This window comes from Ranitomeya imitator, chromosome 3, assembly GCF_032444005.1.
Source record: "Ranitomeya imitator isolate aRanImi1 chromosome 3, aRanImi1.pri, whole genome shotgun sequence".
Lineage (NCBI taxonomy): Eukaryota > Metazoa > Chordata > Amphibia > Anura > Dendrobatidae > Ranitomeya > Ranitomeya imitator.
In genome coordinates this window covers 442,165,255-442,191,672 of record NC_091284.1, presented here as the reverse complement: position 1 = coordinate 442,191,672, position 26,418 = coordinate 442,165,255, and the positions used below count along the sequence as shown (strand labels likewise).

The 26,418-nt window shown below is 43.1% G+C and overlaps 1 protein-coding gene across 8 annotated transcripts in view; it reads left to right on the top strand.

The window, feature by feature from the left end:
* The window catches only part of RPH3AL (rabphilin 3A like (without C2 domains)), a 682,151-nt gene that overhangs the window by 271,740 nt on the left and 383,993 nt on the right, over positions 1–26,418 (top strand). For all 8 annotated transcript variants that reach the window (XM_069757358.1, XM_069757356.1, XM_069757351.1 and 5 more), the window contains one exon: positions 18,039–18,121. In XM_069757358.1, coding sequence (XP_069613459.1) covers positions 18,045–18,121 — 77 coding nt within the window. In that variant the 5' untranslated portion in view covers positions 18,039–18,044. The remainder of the gene's footprint in view (positions 1–18,038; positions 18,122–26,418) is intronic.

The window sequence follows — 26,418 nt, the reverse complement described above, 5'->3', positions numbered from 1 at the left end:
GCCAGGGTGTTATAGAGAGATCTGCCCCACCTGTCAGATAACTGCTCCTACCTCTCACTTCTGAAGCCCCTTAGTGCCTTTGCCTGTGATAGAAATCCCCTTTGAGAGGATTGCTATTGACCTGGTAGGTCCCCTCATTAAATCAGAACGCAGCCATCAGTATGTCTTAGTGGTCATGGACTACATGGCCAGATACCCGGAAGCAGCGACACTGCCGAATGCCTCAGCTAAGAGTATAGCCCAGGAGCTTGTCCATATCTTTGCCAGGACCGGTTTGCCCAAAGAGATTTTGATGGACCAGAGGACCCCATTTATGAGCAAAATGATGCTGGAGCTGTGCAGAGTCCTACAGATCACCCAGCTACGAACCTTTGTTTACCATCCTCAGACTGATGGGCTGGTGGAGCACTTCAACAAGTCCTTGAAGGCCATGTTCAAGAGGGTCATTGAGAAGGATGGACAGGACTGAGACTATCTATTCCCATTCTTGCTTTTTTCTATCAGAGAAGTCCTACAGACCTCCACTGACTTCTCTCCTTTTGAGCTTCTGTACGGCCGACATGGACGACGGCTACTGGACATTGCCAAGGAAACTTGAGGTCACACCGCTCCGGAGTATCATTGAGCATGTCGCCCAGCTGCTAGAAAGGATGGAACATGTAATTCCTATCATAAGGGAACATCTTCTCCAGGCACAGGAGGCCCAAGCGAGGGTATACAACCGATCAGCGAGGCTAAGGAAACTTCAGTCCAGAGACCTATGGTCGAGAGCAAATTTTTGGCAAAATGGCAAGGCTCACATGAGATGGTGGAAAAACTCGGAGACGTGAATTACAAGGTAGACCAGCCAGGTCACAGGAAGCCACACCAGTAGTGTTGAGCGATACCATCCGATACTTGAAAGTATCGGTATCGGATAGTATCGGCCGATACCCGAAAAGTATCGGATATCGCCGATACCGATATCCGATACCAATACAAGTCAATGGGACACCAAGTATCGGAAGGTATCCTGATGGTTCCCAGCGTCTGAAAGAGAGGAAACTCTCCTTCAGGCCCTGGGATCCATATTAATGTGTAAAATAAAGAATTAAAATAAAAAATATTGATATATTCACCTCTCCGGCGGCCCCTGGACATCACCGCAGGTAACCGGCAGGCTTCTTTGTTTAAAATGAGCGCGTTTAGGACCTGAGAATGACGTCGCGGCTTCTGATTGGTCGCGTGCCGCTCATGTGACCGCCACGCGACCAATCAGAAGCCGCGACGTCATTCGCAGGTCCTAAATTCCTAGAATGAGGAGTTTAGTGCCTGAGAATGACGTCGCGGCTTGTGATTGGTCGCGTGGCGGTCACATGAGCGGCACGCGACCAATCAGAAGCCGCGACGTCATTCTCAGGTCCTAAACGCGCTCATTTTAAACAAAGAAGCCTGCCGGTTACCAGCGGTGATGTCCAGGGGCCGCTGGAGAGGTGAATATATCAATATTTTTTATTTTAATTCTTTATTTTACACATTAATATGGATCCGATACTGATTCCCGATACCACAAAAGTATCGGAACTCGGTATCGGAATTCCGATACCGCAAGTATCGGCCGATACCCGATACTTGCGGTATCGGAATGCTCAACAGTACACACCAGGTATACCACGTGAGCCCACTCAAACCTTGGTGGGACCATGAACCGCTGGAAGCACCTTGCCTGTATGCCGTCCCAAAGCCAAGACTGAGGAGGTCATGATCTCTGAGATGCTAATGCTGGCCCAGAAACAACAGTGTTGAGAACGGCTGCAGTGGAACCATGACCTGTTCTCGGAGTTTTCAGGGCGCACACAGGTCGTGGAACAAGATGTTACGAAACTGCATGTAAAGGTAAACCTCAAACCCTACAGAATCCCCAAAGCAAGCCAGGAGATGATCTCAAAGGAGGTGAAGAGAATGCTGGTCCTCGGGGTGATAGAGGTATCAAGAAGTGGCCGGTCAAGTCCCATTGTATTCGTACCGAAGACCAATAGTGAATGATGGTTTTGTAATAACTACCGCAATCTCAATGAGGTGCCCCGTTTTGCCGCGTACCCGATTCCCTGTGTGGATGAACTCACTGAGCGACTGGGACCTGCAAGGTACATCACAACTGGCAGATCCCCATGTCACAGAGCGCCAAGGAGAAGATAACCTTCTTGATGCCGAATGGGTGTTTTTCAGTACACCATGTCACGACTGCTCATACTTACCTATCTGGCCGGCATGCTCCCGACATCTCTCCTGGCCGCATTCTGCCCAGCTTCTCCGGCTCCAGGTGCTTCGGCGGTTCGCGCATGTGCCGTAGCGCTTCTTCCGCTGCCTGGGATTCTGGGAGGTCGTGACCCGGTGGCTCCGCCTCCAATATATTGTGGCACCCACCAAGTATTTCTGTTCAGGTAAGGCGCCTGTAAATCTTTGCCTTTTGGTTTGGTGTCCCTTTGTCGTCCTCAGGCCCTTCTCTCTGATATCGGCCTTACGTGCCCTTGTCCTTCTTTGCTAGTTTTTTACCACTCCTTTGTGTTCCCTATCTCCGTCCTTTCCCAGTCTTGTCCTGTCTATGTCCTATGGTCCTTCCCTGTGTCCATTTTCTCCAGTATTACCGTCATTGACTGTTTCTGTTTTACTTTCAGCTCTCCGCCTCAGCCATCATTGGTTCCTGCATATTCCCTTTCGTCCTGCTACTTCGTCTTGACCCAGTCGTCCCTTTGGCTCCGGCAGTTGCAATTCCATCCTCCTAGGGCCTGCTCCTAATGCTCCCTGTACAGGGGGCGCTTCCACCAGGTTTGCTTGCCCTTGAGGGCTTAGAAGCCGTGACCCAGAGGGTCCACTCCTGGGTTATTTCATCTCTCTGTAGCGTGATAAGTATTCACAGGCCATGGATGCCTATCTCCGTCCTTTCCCAGTCTTGTCCTGTCTATGTCCTATGGTCCTTCCCTGTGTCCGTTTTCTCCAGTGTTACCGTCATTTACCATTTCTGTTTTACTTTCAGCTCTCCGCCTCAGCCATCATTGGTTCCTGCATATTCCCTTTCATCCTGCTACTTCGTCTTGACCCAGTCATCCCTTTGGCTCTGGCAGTTGTGGTTACATCCTCCTAGATCGTGCTCCTAACGCTCCCTGTATAGGGGGCGCATCCACCAGGTTTGCTCGCCCTTGGGGGCTCTGGGACTGTGACCCAGAGGGTCTACTCCCAGGTTATTTCTTCTCTCTGTAGCGTGATACACCAGAATGCCCTTCGGACTCCGGGGGGCCCCATCTACCTTCCAGAGGGCGATGGATCGAATCTTGTCTCCACATCAGAAATATGCAGCAGCCTACTTGGATGACATTGTCATCTTTAACCCTGACTGGAGTTCGCACCTGCCCAAGGTACAGGTGATACTCGATGCATTGAAGAAAGCGGGATTTACCATAAATCCCAAGAAGTGTGCCATAGGGAAGGAAGAGGCCAGGTACCTAGGCTACAACATCAGGAAATGCCAAATCGAGCCCCAGTTGAATAAAATGGAGGCAATTCAGGAGTGGCCGCAACCGCTCTCCAAGAAGCAAGTGAGGGCGTTTCTTGGGATTGTGGGGTACTACCGGCATTTTAGCCCAAACTTTGCCATAATTGCTGCACTGTTAACAGATTTCCTGGTGCGCACCAAGTCAACGATGGTGAAATGGACTCCTCACACAGAGATAGCGTTTCAAGAGCTGAAGCGGGCTCTGTGAAAGCATCGGTTCTGGTTGCACCAGACTTCAGCAAGGATTTCGTGGTCCAAACCGATATTTCAGAAGTTGGATTGGGAAACTCTCACAGCATAGGTCAGGGAAGTTACATGGCAATGCGGATGCTCTCTCTCCCGTATTCCCTGTTTGGTGTTTGAAGATGCCAAAACTCCCGGCTTTGGGCAGAGGGGGGAATATGTGACAGAGTCGCTGGCATACTATGTGAAGGGAGATGCGTGTCACTGCACATACTGCAGTCAGTGATGTAAAACCAGAGTGTTTTTGCCTGCAGCACGCTAAGTGCTGAGAGGTTTAATAGAAAACTATGTTATAGGCTGGTTTTAGTGGACCTCCATAGAGCGGGTGGGTGGAGTACCACCGTATCTCGACATGCAGAGTTCTGACAGGACCTGTGAGGTCAAGGTCATGTGACCATCACATGGGCGTTAAATACAGTACCTGGCCATGCGAGTCAGTATGTGTTGTGTACTGGGAGAGCAGGAACTCCCACATAGCTCCCGGAAGAGCTATAGGACTGTGCTAGATAACTGCAGGTGAATCCTGCAGGGAATGGACTGTGTTTTTGTTTTGTTTTATGGTTATGCCAGTAAGGCTCTCTTTATTTTGCTGAACCCTGCCATGGTTTATATTCTCCCCAATAAACCAGCAGGTGATTCTCTACCAGAATGGTTCCTGTGTCTACCTGAGGAAGCAGCTAAGCATGCCAACCCCTTACAATATAAATATACACATGTGGTCAAAATTGTTGTTACCCCTCCTATAATGGCAGAAAAATCCACAATGGTCACAGAAGTAATTTGGATCTGACAACAGTAATAATAAAAGATCTATGAAAATGAACAAATGAAAGTCAGACATTGCTTTTCAACCATGCTTCCACAGAATAAAAAAAAAAAAACTCATGAAATAAACCTGGACAGAAACAGTTTTGGGGACAGGTTAACATTTTGGGAAATGTTATTTATTAACTATTTTGTGCCACATATCTCTGATTTAAAGGCATAAAAATTAAGTTTGAAAATTGTGAAATGTAAAAAATTTTTAGTCATATTTCCATTTTTTTCATAAATAAACGCAAGTCATATCGTGGAAATTTTACCACTAACATGAAGTACAATATGTCTCGAAAAAACCATCTCAGAATCAGCGGGATCAGTTAAAGCATTCCAGAGTTACAACCTCATAAATTGACAGTGGTCAGAGTTGTAAAAATTGGCTCTGTCACGAAGGGGTTAACTATACCTCCCCTTATTTACTAACCCTTTAAAATAAAACAGTAATTCTTTTGGATAATTATGGTCACAGCAGCCTTTAATAAAATAAAACATGCAATAATAAACATTAAACAATGAATAACAAGAACATGCTGGGAAGAGGGTCCTTGAAGCTCCCAAAATCTGGTGATTACCAAACCATAAAAAGTGAAAATAAATTATACAATCAATTACTCCCAGCCATTACCCCACTGGCTCAGGAGCACCATAACCACAACGGTTCCAATGTTCATTTGAACTTCCTGGGAATTCGCCAACCCTTGCCGTAACTCCCCTCCACATTTCACCAGATCCAGAATCATATTAAATTCCAAATTTGTTGAATCCATATCCCAATGGGTCCCCCAGACCAATCTATAACCCACTTTAAGCTATCGCCAAGAGCCACCATGACCCCCCAAAATTCCCCTTAAATCCATACCAAAATATATCCAAGAACCATCAAGTGCGCTTGGGAGGGACCAAAATTGACCCCAGTGAGGGGGCCCCACCCATAACCTTGCCATATAATTGATCCCCAAAAGTACCACCCCCACTAACAGATGCCCCCACCTACTCCAACCCATTGTCATGCTAGCCTCCTCCCACGCCGTGGGGGGAGGCTCTGCTCTGCCCTTTACTTTTCGGGCTTACATCATGAAGGCTACTAATCTTGATGATGCATATCTCCCGTCGAGAACTTGTCCGGCAGCTATCTTCCTGTAGTTACAGAAAAAGTGGTGGCAATGAGCTATGTGGTATTATGTTTGTTTATAAAGCATCTGTAAAACTGGTGGGTGTGGACCCACTTTGCCACGATTACTTTGAAGGAGTGTAACTTAGTGACTACCAGGTATTTGCTAAAGCCTCTAATGGTGAGAATAGACTTTTCCACCAGTAATAACAATGTGCCACTCCCAAGGCAGTCTCAGCAACAGTTGACCAGAGTCAGATGGGCAGGTGTGAGTTACTGAAGGTCAAAACGAGGGTAGTAAGACAGCCCAACATCACGGCTACTATTGGAGCAGGCACCAATGTTTGTGCGAGGAATGATAGGAGGCGCATTCAATTATAGGAGCTGCTGGCACAGGATATGCTGGGATACCTAATCTCTGCAGGAAACAGCAGAGTTAAATTCCTGCAGAGACCAGCCATGACCCCTTAAGGCTAGATTGAAGTCACATGCAGGTGCAACAGTGCTGCATGAAGCAGACTCAGTGGGATGGTCAGACATGAAGATAAACCGCATGGTGAGCAGATGGTGCTAAGGAGGCCTTTAAGTCATCGCTGCCACAACGTCAACATATTGCACAGCGCTTTACAGACGTATCTTTTTCCCATTGAGGCTCACAATCTAAATTCTCTATCAATATGCTGTTGGAGTGTGGGAGGAAACTAAAGCAACCAGGAGGAAACTCACGTATATACAAGGAGAACATGCAAACACCATTTAGATGTTGTACTTGGAGGGATTTGAACCCAAGTCCGCTATTCTGTAAAGCAATAGTACTGACCACTGAACCACTGGATTTCTATTAATTTGTGATGACTTTAGCACGTTAAGAATATTCACTGAATATTCTGTTATAGTTTAACTATAATGTAAGCCACCTACTTTATAATTATTCAGTTATTTGTGAAACTGTCAAACATGTTGATGGGCTGAAAGTGCCACCTAGCACGAGAAGTCATCTGCTTTTTAAATGTGAAGCTTTTTTGAATAATAGGACAGATGTTTTTGTTTGGCCAGGGTCACACTTAAGAGTGCAATGTGAGAAACTCGCGCATCAATACCCGGCACTGCCGCCGGCACTCGAGACCGGAGCATGCACCTGCATGTATTTCTATGCAGCTGAATGCTCCGGTCCTGAGTGTTGGCGGCAGTGCCAGGTATTGATGTGAGAGACGCGCTTGAGTTTCTTGCATTGCAGTCGCAAGTGTGACCCTGGCCTTAAGCTTCTGGTCTTTAGCCACAAAAAGGTAGTGGATGAGAGTTGAGCTGGGCAGACACCTGAATGTTCGGGTCTGGCGGATTTGGCCGAACAGTTACAAAAAGTTTGGGTACCAGGACAGTACCCAGACCCGATCCTGGACCCTCTTCACTTGATTGGGGGCCCGAACATCCAGTGTTTGCCACGCTGTCATGTGCATGACCGCACAGCAAACACAGCTTCTCATCGGCGGTGAAAGCATTACCGCTGGTAAGACAACCGCAGTTCCCATGCTGTCAAAAGACAGCGTGAGCATGCAGCTGTGATCGGAGGTATAAAGTTTATCTCTGGTCACTGGTGTTAGCTGATGGACTACTGCTCCCATCAGCCGACTGCTGTTGACACCAATAACATTGAGAGCAGGAGCTGCTGATGAGTGTATTCATAAGCCAGCGCCTGCGCTGTGAATAAATTTAAAAAAAAACATTAAAAAAATGGCTTGGGTTCCCCTGATTTTTGATAACCAGCCAAGCAAAACTCTCAGCTGTCAGCTTCAGCAAGGCTGGTTATCTAGAATAGAGGGGTCCCCATGCCGTATTTTTTAATTATTTAAATACATTTTTAAAAAACGGCATGAGGTCCCCCCCATTTTTGACAATCAGGCCATCTAAAGCAGACAGCTGGGGGTTGGTATTCTCACGATGGTAAGGGGCCATAGATATTGACCCCACAGTCTAAAAATAGCAGCCCGCAGCCACCCAGAAAAGGTGCATCTATTAGGCTGGCTTCACACTACCGTGTTTTACGGACGTAAGAGAGGTGCAGAAAATACGGATTGCATACGGTACGATGCTTCTCTATGCCCCTGCTCCTATCAGCCGTATTTTACTGATGCGTATTATACGGTCTTCTACGGCCGTAGAAAATCTCAGCATGCTGCGTTTGTCACCATATTGCGCAAAAAATACGCCAATGAAAGTCTATGGGGGCGAGAAAAATACGGATTACACACGGACCAATAGTGTGATTTGCGAGAAATACGCAGCGGTGTTCTCTAGAAAAGCCGGCAATTCAGTGCAGTGTACAGTAAAATCACACTGACAGGTTAGAATAGAATGGCTAAGATAAATGTCTACACATAGTATAGGGGTATGTATATATATATATATATATATATATATATATATATATATATGTAAGTGAGACACATATATGTATATATATTAATATTTCATACAGCGCTAGATAGCTTAAAAGCCGGTAATTCAATTGCCGGCTTTTGCCATCTCCTCCCCAAACCCGACATGATATGAGACATGGTTTACATACAGTAAACCATCTCATATCCCTTTTTTTTTGCATATTCCACACTACTAATGTTAGTAGTGTGTATGTGCAAAATGTGGGCTCTGTAGCTATTGAATTAAAGGGTTAAATCACGGAAAAAACTGGCGTGGGCTCCCACGTAATTTTCTCCGCCAGAATGGTAAAGCCAGTGACTGAGGGCAGATATTAATAGCCTGGAGAGGGTCCATGGTTATTGGCCCCCCCTGGCTAAAAACATCTGCCCCCAGCCACCCCAGAAAAGGCACATCTGGAAGATGCGCCTATTCTGGCACTTGGCCACTCTCTTCCCATTCCCGTGTAGTGGTGGGATATGGGGTAATATGTTAATGTCACCTTGCTATTGTAAGGTGACATTAAGCCAGATTAATAATGGAGAGGCGTCAATTATTACACCTATCCATTATTAATCCAATAGTTGGAAATGGTTAAAAAACACACACACACACACACACACACACACACACACACACACACACACACACACACATTATTCCAAAGTATTTTAATGAAATAAATACACAGGTTTTTGTAATATTTTATTATTCTGGTAATCCACCTGAAGACCCTCGTCCTGTAAAAAAGGTAAAATAAAAAAACAACAATATCCCATACATTCCGTTGTTCTGTAACGTCCCATGCTGTAAATCCATCTGAAGGGGTTAACTATTTTTACAAGCAGAAGCTCTGCTATAATGCAGCTGTGCTTCTGTCTGTAAAACCCCAGCAAATGAATGGAATGTAGGTCAATGACCTGGATTTACCTTCAGTTGCGGTGATGCGCCCTCTGCTGGCTGTCCTCATATGAACTCAAGCCTGGGATCACTGGCTTTACCATTCTGGCGGGGAAAATTGCACGGGAGCCCACGCCAATTTTTTCCGCGATCTAACGCTTTAAATCAATAGCTACAGACCCCACATTTTGCACATACACACTACTAACATTAGTAGTGTGGAATATGCAAAAAAAAAGGGATATGAGATGGTTTACTGTATGTAAACCATGTCTCATATCATGTCGGGTTTAGGAAGGAGATAGCAAAAGCCGGCAATTGAATTACCGGCTTTTACGCTATCTAGCGCTGTATGAAATATATATATATATATATATATATATATATATATATAATCAGTATATATGTTTTTATGATTTTTTTAACACATGGATCCATTGTATGTCCGTATGTCGGTTTTGCAAGCCTGCGAGAAAATCTCGTAGTACGGATGCCATACGGATTACATACGGAGGATGCCATGCGCAAAATATGCTGACACACCCTGCCTACGGAGTACTTACGGATCACCATTTTTTTACTTTTCTGGTGTATTACGGCCGTAAAATACAGACCGTATTTTTATACTCTGAGTGTGACGCTGGCCTTAGATTCCCCAATTCTGGCGCTTTGCCTGGCTCTTTTCACTTGCCCTGTAGCTGTGGCAAGTGAGGTTCATATTTGTGCAGTTGATGTTGATAGGGAAATCAGGGACCACCTTAATGTATTCTCATAATTCATACATATGTCTCTGAATATGTCCAGACATGTTTCACCTTTGCTGAGACTGATTCTGCTGACTATTGACTAAAGTTGTTGACAGGGTAAGGCCAATCTAGATGGAACTTAGGACCTCCAACACTACATGTCTATCCATAGTCCACTTCTTGTGTAAGAATCACCTGTCTACCGTTCTGGCCTTATTAGGAATAAACATACGAATTAAGGATGATCTCATATGTAATAAACAGCTGATTTGCGCTCAAACATGATGTATACGCCTACTCAAAAGTGTATATAACTGAATGTACTTCCTGGAATAAACTTACGGCTTGATACAGATCTCCATTTGTCCCGGTCCGTCATTTCTCTGGAGAAACTCACACATTTGGCAGCCATCCAATATCCCTGAGGGTCTGACTTGCAGACCGCCCTAACAATGTCAACATTGTATTGTCAGATGACATCAAACCCATGGATTAATAATGGAGAGGTGTCTATAAGACACCTCTCCATTATTAATCATATAGTTATATGGTAAATAAAGACAGTCTTTTATTTAAATAGGTCAAAACACTTTATACTCACTTAACGCCTAATTCCACTGAATCACTCATCTACTATAATTAAAAAAATTTAAATAAAAAACAACAATATCCCTCACCTGTCCGTCATTCTGTCCTACGCTGTAATCCATCTCTGAGGGATAAACAGTTTTCAACCTGGACGGTGACAAAATGCGACCGTCCAGGTTGAGAACATCTGGTGAATAAGTTGCTGTGAGCGCAGCATAAGTGACTAGCGATCACATCATCGAGGTTACTGATGGTCTCTGAGGCTGCATTCCCAGCTGGGCTGAACTGCGGTGACTTCTTTGAGATCCCTGCTAGCACCTTGAGAAAGTCTCACTGTGCGGAGGCGAGTTCACCTCAGTGAAATTCTCCCAGTGAACTGCGATGAAATCGCCTCTCCACCGTGAGACTTTCTCACGGTGCTAGCGGGGATCTCCCTAAGGTCACCGCAGTTCAGCCTGGCTGGGAACGCAGCCTCATTGACCAGCAGTAACCTCGATGACTTCACCGCTAGTCACTGTTGAAAACTGTTTATCCCCCAGACATGGATTACGGCGTGGGACAGAACGTCCAACAGGTGAGGGATATTTTTTTTTGTTTGCTTGTTTTATTACAGTAGATGAGGGATTCAGTGGAATTAGTCGTTAGGTGAGTATAACTGTGTTTGTTATTTTTAAACAAAAAAGTAAAAGTGTTTTGTTTTATTTCAAATAAAAGACTTTATTCTGGGTGTGCCTTTATTTACCATGTAATTTTAAGACTAGTAATGGATGGGTGTATTATAGACGCCTCTCCATTAGTATGCATTGAAGTGACAGCATCCCATCCAGGTGAAGAAATCTTACTTTATTGTGCCAAAATGCGACGTTTCAACCACAAGGGTCTTTATCAAGCATACATAAGTCAAAAATGGCAGCCTTAAATAGGAAGTGGAAAATCACCCACCAATAAGAACTGCCCACACAATTTACATAAGTGTTTGATAATAACATTAACAGTATAAAACTTACATCCTATACAACATATAATGTTAAAAACTATTCACATTGCCATATACATGCCATATAATGCATAATTCCACCCATATATAATACAACTGTCACATGCAGAAAATCAGAACGTAAATAAATACCATCTGTCCTATCAGGACCAATCACCAGGTCCACAGTGACGTTCATGCATGCGATTGACCAATATGCATGCGTTATGTATGCTTGATAAAGACCCTTGTGGTTGAAACATTGCATTTTGGCACAATAAAGTAAGATTTTTTTCACCTGGATGGGATGCTGTCCTTCACTTCAATGCATGGTATGTACTCCTCCACTTGGGTCCAGTGGAACTAGGGCATTCGTTTTGTCAGTTGTGCTGTCAACCTCAAATTTCTATTTGGCCTCTCCATTAGTAATCCATGGGCTTGATGTCACCTGACAATACAGAGCAAGTGGGAAGAGCCGGACAAAGCGCCAAAAATGTCACATCTGATAGTTACGCCTTTTCTGGGCAGCTGCGGGCTGCTATTTTTAGGTGGAGGGGGAAATATCCTTGGCCAGAAAATACCAGTCCCCAGCTGCCTGCTTTAGCTTGGCTGGTTGTCAAAAATGGGGAGACCCCATGCCTTTTTTTAAATGATTTGTTTTAAATAATTAAAAAATATGGTGTGGGGACCCCTCTATCTATATATATAATTGTCTAAGGGTTTTTCCGTCTGTCTGTCCTGGAAATCCCGCGTCTCTGATTGATCGAGGCTGCCAGGCCTCGACCAATCAGCGACGGGCACAGCATGGCAACGATGATGTCATAAAGGTTGCCTCGACCAATCAGCGACGGGCACAGTCTGCCGCGAATTCTGGAATCATCATTGTCCATATACTACGGGGACATGTATATTCTAGAATACCCGATGCGTTAGATTCGGGTCACAGTCATGTGACCGCGACGTCATGACAGGTCCTGCGCGAGAAGGACCTGCCATGATGTCACAGTCATGTGACCGAACTACAACGGGCCCTCAGAAGGTGAGTATATGTTTATTTTTTATTTTTTAACCTGTGACATACGTGGCTGGGCAATATACTATGTAGCTGGGCAATATACTACGTGACTGGCCAATATACTACGTGACTGGGCAATATACTACGTGGCTGGGCAATATGCTACGTGGCTGGGCAATATGCTACGTGGCTGGGCAATATGCTACGTGGCTGGGCAATATGCTACGTGGCTGGGCAATATGCTATGTGGCTGGGCAATATGCTATGTGGCTGGGCAATATGCTATGTGGCTGGGCAATATACTACGTAGCTGGGCAATATACTACGTGACTGGCCAATATACTACGTGGCTCTGTGCAATATACTACGTGGCTCTGTGCTGTATACTATGGCACTGGGCAATATACTACGTCACTGGGCAATATACGAAGTCACTGGGCAATATACTACGTCACAGGGCAATATACTACGTCACTGGGCAATATACTACGTCACTGGGCAATATACTACATCACTGGGCAATATACTATGACACTGGGCAATATTCTACGTGGGCTGTGCAATATACTACGTGGCTGGGCAATATACTACGTCACTGGGCAATATACTACGTCACTGGGCAATATACTACGTCACTGGGCAATGTACTACGTCACTGGGCAATATACTACATCACTGGGCAATGTACTACGTCACTGGGCAATATACTACATCACTGGGCAATATACTATGACACTGGGCAATATTCTACGTGGGCTGTGCAATATACTACGTGGCTGGGCAATATACTATGTCACTGGGCAATATACTACATCACTGGGCAATATACTATGTCACTGGGCAATATACTATGTCACTGGGCAATATACTACATCACTGGGCAATATACTATGTCACTGGGCAATATACTACGTCACTGGGCAATATACTACGTGCCTGGGCAATATACTACGTGGGCTGTGCAATATACTACGTGGCTGGGCAATATACTACGTCGCTGGGCAATATACTACGTCGCTAGGCAATATACTACGTGGCTGAGCAATATACTACGTGGCTGGGCAATATACTACGTGGCTGGGCAATATACTACGTGGCTGGGCAATATACTACGTGGCTGGGCAATATACTATGTGGCTGGGCAATATAGTTCGTGACTGGCCAATATACTACGTGGCTGTGCAATATACTATGTGACTGGGCAATATACAACGTCACAGGGCAATATACTACGTCACTGGGCAATATACTACGTGCCTGGGCAATATACTATGTGGGCTGTGCAATATACTACGTGGCTGGGCAATATATTACGTGGCTGGGCAATATACTACTTCACTGGGCAATATAGTACGTCACTGGGCAATATACTACATAGCTGGGCAATATACTACATGGCTGGTCAATATATTACGTGCCTGGACAATATACTACGTGCCTGGGCAATATACTACATCACTGGGCAATATACTGCGTGACTGGGCAATATACTACGTGGCTGGGCAATATACTACGTGGCTGGGCAATATACTACGTCACTGGGCAATATACTACGTCACTGGGCAATATACTATGTGGTTGGGCAATATACTACATGGGCTGTGCAATATACTACATGGGCTGTGCAATATACTACATGGGCTGTGCAATATACTATGTGGCTGGGCAATATACTACGTGGCTGGGCAATATACTACGTGACTGGGCAATATACTACGTGACTGGGTAATATACTACGTCACTGGGCAATATACTATGTGGTTGGGCAATATACTACGTGGGCTATGCAATATACTACGTGGGCTGTGCAATATACTACGTGACTGGGCAATATACTATGTGACTGGGCAATATACTATGTCACTGGGCAATATACTATGTCACTGGGCAATATACTATGTCACTGGGCAATATACTATGTCACTGGGCAATATACTACGTCACTGGGCAATATACTACATCACTGGGCAACTTACTATGTCACTGGGCAATATACTACGTGGGCTGTGCAATATACTATGTGGCTGGGCAATATACTACGTGGCTGGGCAATATACTACTTCACTGGGCAATATAATACGTCACTGGGCAATATACTACATAACTGGGCAATATACTACGTGGTTGGGCAATATATTACGTGGCTGGGCAATATACTACGTGGGCTGTACAATATACTACGTGGCTGGGCAATATACTACGTGGCTGGGCAATATACTACGTGACTGGGCAATATACTATGTGGCTGGGCAATATACTATGTGGCTGGGCAATATACTATGTGGCTGGGCAATATACTACGTGGCTGGGCAATATACTACGTGGCTGGGCAATATACTTTGTGACTGGCCAATATACTATGTGGCTGTGCAATATACTATGTGACTGGGCAATATACTATGTCACTGGGCAATATACTACGTCACTGGGCAATATACTACGTCACTGGGCAACATACTATGTCACTGGGCAATATACTACGTGCCTGGGCAATATACTACGTGGGCTGTGCAATATACTACGTCGCTGGGCAATATACTACGTGGTTGGGCAATATATTACGTGGCTGGGCAATATACTACGTGGCTGGGCAATATGCTATGTGGCTGGGCAATATACTACGTGGCTGGGCAATATACTACGTGGCTGGGCAATATACTACGTGGCTGGGCAATATACTATGTGACTGGGCAATATACTACATGGGCTGTGCAATATACTACGTGGCTGGGCAATATACTATGTGACTGGCCAATATACTACGTGGCTGGGCAATATACTATGTGGGCTGGGCAATATACTACGTGGACATGCATATTCTAGAATACCCGATGCGTTAGAATCGGGACCCCATCTAGTTATCAAAATTACAGTGGAACCCATGCCATTTTTTTAAATTTAGAGCATAGGCATCGGCTGATGAATACTCCCATCAGCAGCCACACCTGCTCTCACTGTTTTTAGCTGCAGCAGGCGTCGGCTGATGGGAGCAGTAGTCCACCAATGACCAGAGGTAAATTTTATACCTCTGATCATAGCTGCAGGCTCACTCTGTCATTCGACAGCATGGGAACTGCTGCTGTCTGACCAGCGGTGATGATTTTACCGCCGATCAGAAGCGGTGTTTGCCGCGCTATCATACACATGACAGTGCGACAGTCACCCGAGCAATAACACAAACTTCCTGGTAAAGTCAGTGTTCGGTGTCTGTGCATGAACTGAAGGTGTTTGGTACAGACGCTGAACTTTACTGTGTTTAGCCACCTCTAGTAGAGAGGGGACGTAAAGAACAGTCTGTGTGATGTAAGTGAGAGGAGAGAGGTGGCAGGCATGTTGAAGACTCTGTGAAAAGCGTAGGGAACAGTGTGTATGTGTGTGTGAGAGAGCATAGGGAGAAGTCCGTGAGAAGGGGGAATATGGAGAGCAATTTACATGCAGGGTATATAGGGAAGCTCTTTGTGGAAAAGCAAAAGCTAGGGAAATAGTCTTGGAATATTTGGGGCATGGAGATGAATCTGTGTGAGAGAGGAGACTGTGGCTGGCAGTTTGTGAGAGAGCTGAGAACAGTTTTGTGTTAAATGAAGGCATGGGAATCAGTATGTTTGACATAGGAAGAAGCAAATGTGAATTGAGTGATGTTTGTCCATTCTAGTGAATTGCCCACCAGAAATCAATAATGTTAAAACTGCAAATGTGAGAATTGATTTGCAGGGCTCCAGTCCATCAGCCAGGTAAATTTTGTCTCTTATTTTGATTAGCTGGGCTAGTACGAAATCATCATTGTGGCTTGACACACACATGATGTTGTCAGCCTGGCTAATCAAAAGAAGAACATGCAGATAAGAGGATTTGTAGTTCTCCTATCCAGCTGCAATAAATATTTTATTGCCATAAACCACCAGGAAAAGCTAGTTGAAGGTAAAGGGACCATATTTATCAAAATAAAGTCATCCAAATCTGCCTATATCAGCAGGGTTGACCAACAGTCTTATCTGTATGGGGTGAGTATTAGAAGCCGGGAAAAAGCCATGAAGTTCCGAGACAATCCCGATGAATCTGGGACAGTTGGGAGCTATTCATTAACTACCTTAAATAATTATTTGTGATAAGTGAACGTGCTCTGATAAGGTGTTATCCGAGCATGCTCAGGTGCTAACCGAGTGTCTTCGGCATGCTTGAATAATATGTTCGAGGCAACGCGCCTACATGCCTTGCAGCTGTTTGACAACTGCAACTCATGCAAGGATTGCCTAACCAACTGGCAATCCCTGCATGTTTTGCAGTTGTCGAACAGCTGTGAGTCAAATATAATTTTTGAGCACACCAAATACACTCAGTTAGCATGCTCTGATACCACCTTATCTGAGCATGTTCGGCCATCGCTAATAATTATGGCAATATTTATTTGCTGTTCTTATGGTTCCTTATTTGGAATGAGAGGCATTCAGGCCCTCAACTATTTTTGTCAATCCCTACAAATTCTCTGAGGAAATATTGGTATGACACAATAATTTCTAAAGTGCAATATTTGTGAGCAATGTGCAACTCCTGACAGACACACATTAGGTGCAGTGATGAGGAGACATGAATCAACAATAGGCACTAGAAGGAATGAAGATCAGAGATGCCACTTTCTGTACAAAATCTTCTGATTTGACTATGACTGGTGTTGGTACAATATTTCAGCATTTTAGGGCCCCATAAAAGCAAGTGTAAAACAGATTTTATGTTATTGGGTTTTGTAATAAGAACATCTATTACTATCATTATAATGTATCTACAGTAGAAGCTTCAGAAAACACCATGCAGAATGTAATATGTATCCTAAGCACCTTGACAACAGCAGCACCTGCTAATTAATCAGTCATACAGTCCCATTCACAGTATGTTAGATGGCTAAATAGTACAAAGAGCTCTTCCATAAACATGTTTCCAGGAAGTGGAGATAAAATGGAAGGCACTTGTTTCTTCAAATAGATTTGACATTTAAATTCTCATGTCAGCTTACCTGTGTTAAAAAGATTTGTTAATAATCACCAGGGTCTTGCTATAATTATATTTTACAGAGTTTATGTATATATTTATGTGAAATATGTAAAATGGAATCATTTTGTATTGTTTGTCTAAGCTATTTTTTGCTTTTACAAAAGAGGCTCTTTTTTATAGTCTTTTTTTTTACCATTTACATTTTCATTCCTTGTAAACATTACCTGGATATCCTAATGGGACAGTTCATTTTAAGTAAATTCTTATGGTTGTCACACAATTCCCCCCCATACAGAAAGACGCTGTCCAATCAGGTTGTATAAAAAATAGAAAAAAAAGTTTATTCTGTCCAATAAATCACCAGTATATCCACATAAATAAAAAACCTGCACTAAGTTGAAACGTGGCAAAGATGTACTGAATAGAATAAACTTTTTTTTAGTTTTTTTAGTTTTTTTTTTCTATTCAACCCAATTGGATGCGGTCTATTTCTGTTTTTGTGGCTATTGATTTGAAATTGAATTCCTTGGCTAATTGGTATTATGTCCTCCCTTCTGAAAGAATGCTGCTGGCTGCCATACATTCCTTTATACATTAAAGTCCCCTAACCTAATTAATAATGGTTGATAAGATATGCAAATTTATCTTACTATGTTGTATGTACAGTGTAATGAATGTTTCAAGGAAAATTGTTTGTGTCTTATCAGATCATCATGACAGATACCATTTTTGGCAATGAAACCGATCAATGGGTGTGCCCAAATGATAGACAATTAGCTCTTAGAGCCAAGTAAGTTTCCTTATTTTATACATTTCTGTTGCCATTAATATAATTATTTTTAATGCTCTTTGAATTGTCATTTTATTTATCTTTGGTATTCATCAAAAGCAGAGGAATGAATATACCTTACCATAATTTTTTCATTATCATTACCAGCTACAATTTAATCACCTTGTTGACATTATGACATCATTCTAAATATTCCTATTTTTATGCTACCATTCTAAATACTCATTTATTGTTATTTTTTTATTAAAATAGTTCTTAAAAACACGTATACAAACTATTAAAGGTAATCTGTCAGTAGGATCAACCCTCCTTAGCCATCAATATGGGCATGCAGGTCACAGAAAGTTGAATAAAATGATACCTTGATAACTGCGATCATATGTCTTTTTCCAGAGAAATCCACTAGTTAAAAACACCCATCAATTTGTGAACACTCAACATGTAAATGAGCTATTGAGAACTGTTGGCCAGAAGCATTTCACTGAGAATCTGTCCAGGGCTAATTTTAACCCATTCTCGACATATGATGTACAGTTAACATCACATGTCATTTATTTGACTTTGATGTAGGCTCACAAGCCATCATTTGCCTCTAACAATCATGCCTTACCCATCATCTGCCTCTAACAGCCACAGATGGAGCTGCACGCCGCCCGTGGATGTTAACCTGTTAAACTTTGTTGTCAATCTCTGACTGCGATATTTAACACACGCTGGCCAGGGGTGCGTCATTCTAAGCGCCCATTGACACGACTGTGACGTGACTGCAGGTCGCCGATGGGTTGCCCTAACAGCCGAGGGTCTACCGAAGACCTCTGTACCTGTCATTACAGTACTCCTGTGAAAGCCAGCCTGTCGCTGGCCAGCCACTACTGTGTATAGTACAAGCAATCGACTGATGGCAGGTTCAAGTCCCCTAAGGAACTAAGTAGTACAGTAAAAATGAAAAAAAAAAAGTTTTTTTACCCCATTAAAAATAAAGAAATTACAAAAAAAATAGAAAAATATACATATGTTGGGTATTGCTGTGTTTGTAAAAGTCCAATCTATCAAAATATAAAATAAATTAACCTAATCGGTAAATTTCCTATTGAGAAAAAAAGATGGAACACCAGAATTATGTTTTTTTGGGCACTTCAATAAAATGCAATAACAGGCAAAAAATGGTATCCGTAAAAACATCAGCTCAGGGCTCAAAAAAATAATCCCTCACTCAGCCCCATTTATCAAAATTTGAAAATGTTATGAGTCTCAGAAAATGGTGACACAAGCATATTGTTTTTTTACAAATTTCCAAATTTATTTTCAGTACTTTTAAAAAATAAAAACTATGCATGTTTGGTAGCTGCACAATTAAACTGACTTGGAGAATCATATAGTCAGGTCAGGTCAGGTCAGGTCAGCTTTACTGTATAGTGAACATAGTAAACAAAAAAACTCCTGAATTGCTGTTTTTTGTTCATTCTGTCTCCCAAAAATCGGAATAAAAAGCGATCAAAACAGGTCACGTACCCAAAAATGGTACCAATTGAAACGTCAGCTAATCCCGCAAAAAACAAGCCCTCACATGACTGTCGACCGAAACATGAAAAAATTATAGCTCTCAAAATATGGTGATGTAAAAACTAGTTTTCCCAATAAAAATTGTCTTTTAATGTGTGACAGAAGCCAAACATAAAAACCGATATAAATCTAGTATCGCTGTAGTCGCACCGACCTGAAGAATTAAGTCGCCTAATCACTTATACCGCACCAGGAGCGGCATAAAAAATAAATTAAACCAATTCTTCACATACTGTTGATCTTTTCATTCTGCCTCCCAAAGATTGCAGTAAGGCTTTGTGCACATTTATCCTTTGCTCTATGCTGAGCGCTTACACTGGGGTTTCTGTGTAAATCGCTGAAATACATGATTCAGACAGAACCTCTGGCGGAAGATTCCCTATAATGAGGCACTGTGGGCGCCATAGGACCTGTGATCCAGGGGTGTCCATCTTTTTAGGATTGCGTAAAAGTGCCGTCAGCCACAGTTTTGTGCACTTCTGGGAAAAAAAGGACACCGTGGAACAGAGGCCAGACAGAGTCCAGAGTAACTCTGCTACCTCACTAAAGTGAATGGATCCATCGGAGGTTTCATCTGAATCACGTCACTAAGAGATTTAGATGGAAACTTCAAAGTAAGTGCTCAGCATAGACGCCAGATAACTGTGATCCCAAACGTTATGTAAAATGTTCCCAATAAAAGCTTCCACTCAATCCACAAAAAAGCAAGTCTCCGTTCACGTCTGCCATCTGTCAAATTTCTTCCACATTATTGGTTGTACAATGTCTTGGAAACACAAAATGGCTCCTTGCACCCCAAAAGAAATACAGCAAATTCTCGGTTCCCAAATCCAAATGCCCCCCTCCATTCTGAACCCAAGTGTTCCTAAATAGCATTTATTGCCCACTTGTTTGGTATTGCTGTAGTGATGAGTCCACCTAATTTACAGGTGCATGCCTCCAGAAGCAAGTGCTGGGCATAATGTACTGGTCACTACAACGGCAATTTGCAATTTTCGTTCAGCAACATCCACTGCTGCCTATTTCTGGAAAACACTAATGGAGTCAATATCATCACTACATCTGTAGATAAATTCTCAAAGGCTTATAATTTCCAAAAGGAAGGGGGATTCTGGTTTTCTACCACATAGGGGCTCTTTATATGGAATCCACAAACTAGTCTAGGAAAATCTGTGCTCCAGGAGGCAAATAGCGCTTGGTCACTCCGTATGGCAAAGTAGCACTGTACAGTGACATATGGGGTTTTTAAACATTCAGCAGAAATTGTGGGACAGATTCTGGTGCCATTTGTACCCATTTCCCAGTGTGAAAATGTAAAACTTGGAGCTAATACACAATCTTGGTGGTAAAAATGTAAATTATTTTTTCTTCACTTTCCACATATGGTGTCAATATGATCACTGCACCCCTAGATGAATTTATTGAAAGGTTTATTTGGTAAAATGGTGTCTCTTATGGGGGTTCTACTGTTCTCGCACCTCAGAGGCTCTGACAATGTAGCATGGCACCTACAAACAAGTGCAGCAAAAATTGGACTGTAGTATGGTGCTACTTCCCTTCTGAGCTTTGCACTGTGCCTCCAATGTAGTTTTCGACCACATATGGGGTATCCGTGAACTCAGGAGAAATTGCACACCAAACTTTGGGGTCCAGTTTATCCCTTTTCCCTCATGAAAATACAAAAAGTGTAGCTTAAGAAACATTTTTGCGGGAAAAATGTGATTTTTTTTTATTTTCACGACTTAACGTTATAAAGTTCTGTGAAGCACCTGTGGGTTCAGGGTGCTCAATATACATCTAGATAAGTTCCATAAGGGGTCTATTTTCCAAAATGGTGTCACTTGTGGAGGGTTTCCACTATTTACGCACATCAGGGGCTCTTCAAACGTGACATGGAGTCCGCTAATTATTCCATCAAATTTTGCATTCAGAAAGTCAAATGGCACTCCTTCCCTTCCAAACCCTGCCGTGTGCCCAATCAGTAGTATTCCCCCACATATGGGGGATCTGCGTACTCAGGAGAAATTGCACAACAAATTGTATGGGGCAATTTCCCCTCTTATTCTTATGAAAATGCAAATTATGGAGCTAAAAAGATTTATTTAAGAAAAATTTGATTTTTTTTTTTTTAAATTTCCACTGCTCTACACTACAAACTTCTCTGAAGCACCTGGGGGTTCAAGGTGCTCAATACACATCTAGATAAGTTCCATAAGTGGTCTAGTTTCCAAAATGGTGTCACTTGTTGGGGGTTTCCACTGTTTAGGCACATCAGGGGCTCTCCAAACGTGACATGGCAACCACTAATTATTCCAGCATAATTTACATTCAACAAGTCAAATGGCGCTCCTTCCCTTCCGAGCCCTGCTATATGCCCAAACAGTAGATTTCCCCCACATATGGGGTATTGCCATGCTCAAGAGAAATTGCACAACAAAATATTTGTCCATTTTCTCCTGTTACCCTTGCAAAGGTAAAAAAAAAAATAGGTCTAAAAGTAAGTTTTTTTGTGAAAAAAAGTAAATGTTTATTTTTTCCTTCCACATTCCAAAAATTCCTGTGAAGCACCTGAAGGGTTAATAAACTTCTTGAATGTGGTTTTTAGTACCTTGAGGGGTGTAGTTTTTTTGAATGGTGTCATTTTTGGGTATTTTCTGTCATATAGGCCTCTCAAAATCATTTCAAATGTGAGATAGTCCCTAAAAAAATGGTTTTGCAAAATGTTTTGTAAAAATAAGAAATTGCTGGTCAACTTTTAACCCTTATAACTTCCTGCAAAGAAATTGATGCAAAAATTGTGCTGTAGCAAAGTAGACATGTGGGAAATGTTATTTATTAACTATTTTGTGCAATATGACTCTGATTTAAAGGCATTAAAACTAAATGTTTGAAAAATGTAACAAACGCTATCATAAAGCACAATAAATCACAGGAAAACAATGTCAGAATCATCAGGATCTGTTGAAGTGTTCCAGAGTTCTTATATAGTAAAAAGAAAGCCAGCTCACCTAGTACTTGAAGTCCAGTTTGCACGGAACCAGGTGGATCCACACCAGATGATGTGCTCAAAGAAAAAAAGAGATTGTTCCAGAATCTGGTAAAATTAGTTCTTCCTTTATTTTAAATCCTTTAACACTTGTAAAAATTGCAATGGTTGCATAGACAAGGCGAGGGAGCAAGACGCGTTTTGAACGCTCGCTTGCGTTCTTTATCACAGCTGTGATAAAGAACACATGTGAGTGTTCGAAATCATGTGAGGGAGGTGGGAGTGGTTACCAACCAACATCAGCTGACCAGCCTAAAAGAACAGCCAGCAAGAGACGGATATTAACTCTTGATGGACCAAAATAAAAAAGCATTTAAATTTCAACAGATCCAGAGCTGATTTGTGACTACCCCCCTTTCTACGAGGGACCTTTGGACCCTTAAGACCACACTTTACTGGAACTGACATACAGCAAGGACGCATCACACCACCAGTATTCACCTACGTAGTCACCTGGTCCTCAAAGTCATAGCAATGCTCAGCCTGATGGTAATAACGTAGGCTCCGGAGTCGCAGCAAATCTCTTGAGCGACAACCTGTGGAACTTTTTATTTACATGCATCACTGGGGGTAACTCTAACTGGAAGGTCCCAGGGCTGAGAACTACCACCACCCTATGAGGCCCAATCACCCTAGAAGTCCCAGATGCGTACTTCCACCTGATGTTTTTAGTGGATACCCACACGTACTCATTCACACACAGGCCCTTCCTGAATATTTATTATCACGAGTACGTTTGTTGTCTGTCCTTCAAGGAGAGTGCCATCTTGTGCCAGAGGCGAACCCTCTGTGTCACAAAACTCTTATCCTCAGGATACTCACAGAGAGCTACCACCCTCCTCTGACCAAATTTCCCAGGAGGACACCGAGATTCAGAGTTTACCTGAGGAGTGAGAAGAGTCTTACCCCTATTCTCCGGTAATACCTTAGCTACCTCCATTGGGGAAGAAGGGGTAGATGTAATAAGAGATCGGCAGAGATCGTAGCACCCAGGCAACAGTTTTAACAAAACTTGCCCAACTGACTACTTCTCTGGACCGCCAATCTATGACTGTATTGTGTTTCTTCAGCCAGGGAAGGCCTACCCTCCAAGACATAGCCCAACAGGAACTCTTCATGAAGAGTCCCTATGCGCAAGTTCACATTATGTACGACTTGGGTCAAACTCTTCTGGCTGAAAAGAGCAGAATCAATAGCACAAATAGGAATGGATCTCGCTAGCATCCTACCAATGAGACCATGGGTCTATGCAAAGCGATAATCCACCAAATGGACTCCACTATCCAGAAGAATTGGAATAGTCTCCGTTTTCCCACCAACCACTATTTCAGTCAAAATGGTAAACTGAGATGTAAAAGTGGAGGAAAATGTACACCCCATGGTCGTCTTCCCTCCACGAGTAGGAGAACGCAGCTTTTACAATGGAGTACCATTTTTAGTGCGAGAAAGACAGACAGACAGACACAGACTTTAATGTAATGATCCATAAGACCACAGTAAAAACATGCCCCCATCCCACTGTGAACTGCAGGCAATTTAGTATGAGAGGTGACACCCCCCAACTGCATGGGTTGGTCAGACAGCACCTGTGTGACCTTTTCCCTAGGAAGAACAACAGGTGGCAGAGTAGATTTCGGTCTCTCCCTGAGGCATTTATCCACCCTGATAGCAAGGGCCATAGCAACCTCTAATGACCTTGGAGTAGCATATTGTACCAGAGAATCCTGAAGCCTAGCTGACAGACCCTGACAAAAATGACTCCTAAGAGCAGGGTCATTCCACTGAGGTGGACCCTAATGATGGGGAGTGTGGGAAGGGACACCTCCTGACACCAACCTGTGCCTGTTTCTAAGCTTCTCTAATGCCTTAAACGGGTCCTTCTCCCCCCGCCACCATCACATGCCTAGTCCTTGACTGTCATCTCAATGTACCCTGGCTAGTGCACTGGCCAGTAAGGACGGTAGCCTCACCACTGCAGATGGTAATACATAGGGGAATAGACAAACATGGGACAGACAGAAAGGGAAATACTCAACTCCGACTCTGCTGCTAAGCTCCAAAGCAACAGATAAAACGGCATCAGGACAGCAGACCTCCCTCAGCAGCAACACCAGTATCACACACAAGCTCCACACATCAAGCTGGTCTGCACAGAACAAAAACTCTATAACCGACAATCAGCTAATATGTCATGCGACTATTTAAAGGGAGGTGGGAGTGGTTACCAACCAACACCAGCTGACCAGTCTAAAAGAACAACCAGCAAGAGACTGCTGGACTAAAAGGAAGAAAAAAAATTACATTTCCACAGACCCAGAGCTGCCACAAATCCCTTAATGATATGCTCGATAGGAAACATGTCTGGAAACCCTGCAGATCATTTTGATACTTTTAAGGCCATGCAGATTGCTCACAATAACATGAGAAACATGTGGTCAAGCGTGATCATGTTGAAAACCTTTTCTGTTCCCCTTGTGAAGGCCTTTTTGTGCTGTCCATTTGGTATATTTCCAGCTATCACTGTGTCCAAGACAAATCAAGACTAATTGCTGAAGGGGATAGATCTATATTTCAGCCTCCATTAGTGTATTTCTCTGCCCCTGGTATCCTTTGAGAACAGTGGCATGAGGTCAAAGGAAAATTTGTAACTGGACATCTGGTGCATAGCCCAATATTGTGCAAATGTCTTCTGATGTTTGTATAGACACTGTTTGATGTCTTAGGCTTGGTATAGTATGCCTAATTTCTTTTTACAGTAGAAAATGGATCATTACATGCCATTTTCACATCTGATGAGATGACAAGGGCAACGTGAGGAAAAAATGTTCACAAGGAAACGTCTCAATAATCCTACACCAGGGATTATAGTGTGGTGTGGCATATGAAACGGTAGCTGCACCCATCTAGTCTTCATTCCAGATACACAACCAGTTCAAGGTTACATTGCTTTTGTTATGGAACCAGTGGCATGGACGTTTCTTCAAAGTGTTTCAGGAGCTGTTTTACAACACGAGATTGTCAGGCTCCATATTGATGGTGATACTGTAAGCAGCTTGCACTGCCTAAACATCCAACCATGGCCTGCTTCACCTCTAGACTTTTCTCCCGTTGAGCGCATCTAGTGGTGTGTATTTCTTTGACTGGTGCTCATACTCATGCTGGTGAGCATCTTCTATAAGCATGATTGTTTTCTATCGTGTGGTAAAAAAACTTTTTTGTGATGGTAGATCTTTTGTTCATTCTGTAGTATTACAGAAGATCTTTGCCTTCCCAGGGTTGCCTATGCCTACCCCTGCTTTCATCAGTAACATTATTATATAATTGTTGATTTTGAATCAATTCTACTATATGAAAAATAAAGTAAGCTGGGATCAGCTTGACCCAAGCAAATAATATAGTAAACTTGCATCCATTCATATGATCCCATCTATTACCTTCCCTTTATACTGTTTATGTATGTTTGTCCTTTTGTTGAGTTGGTAAATATTCAAACTGAACGGTGAGAAGGGAGCAATTTCTCTAGTCACCTTCCACGACAGCCACTTCGGAGGTTGTCTTCCCCGCCCTAATAGGGGACAGTAACACAAGAGGTTAAATACCCCTCCCCTTCCTGCACCGCCAGTGTTTTCCTGTCCCCTATGGGGCATGAAGAGATTCTGAAGGAGCTGCCGTGGCTGGCGACGGAGCT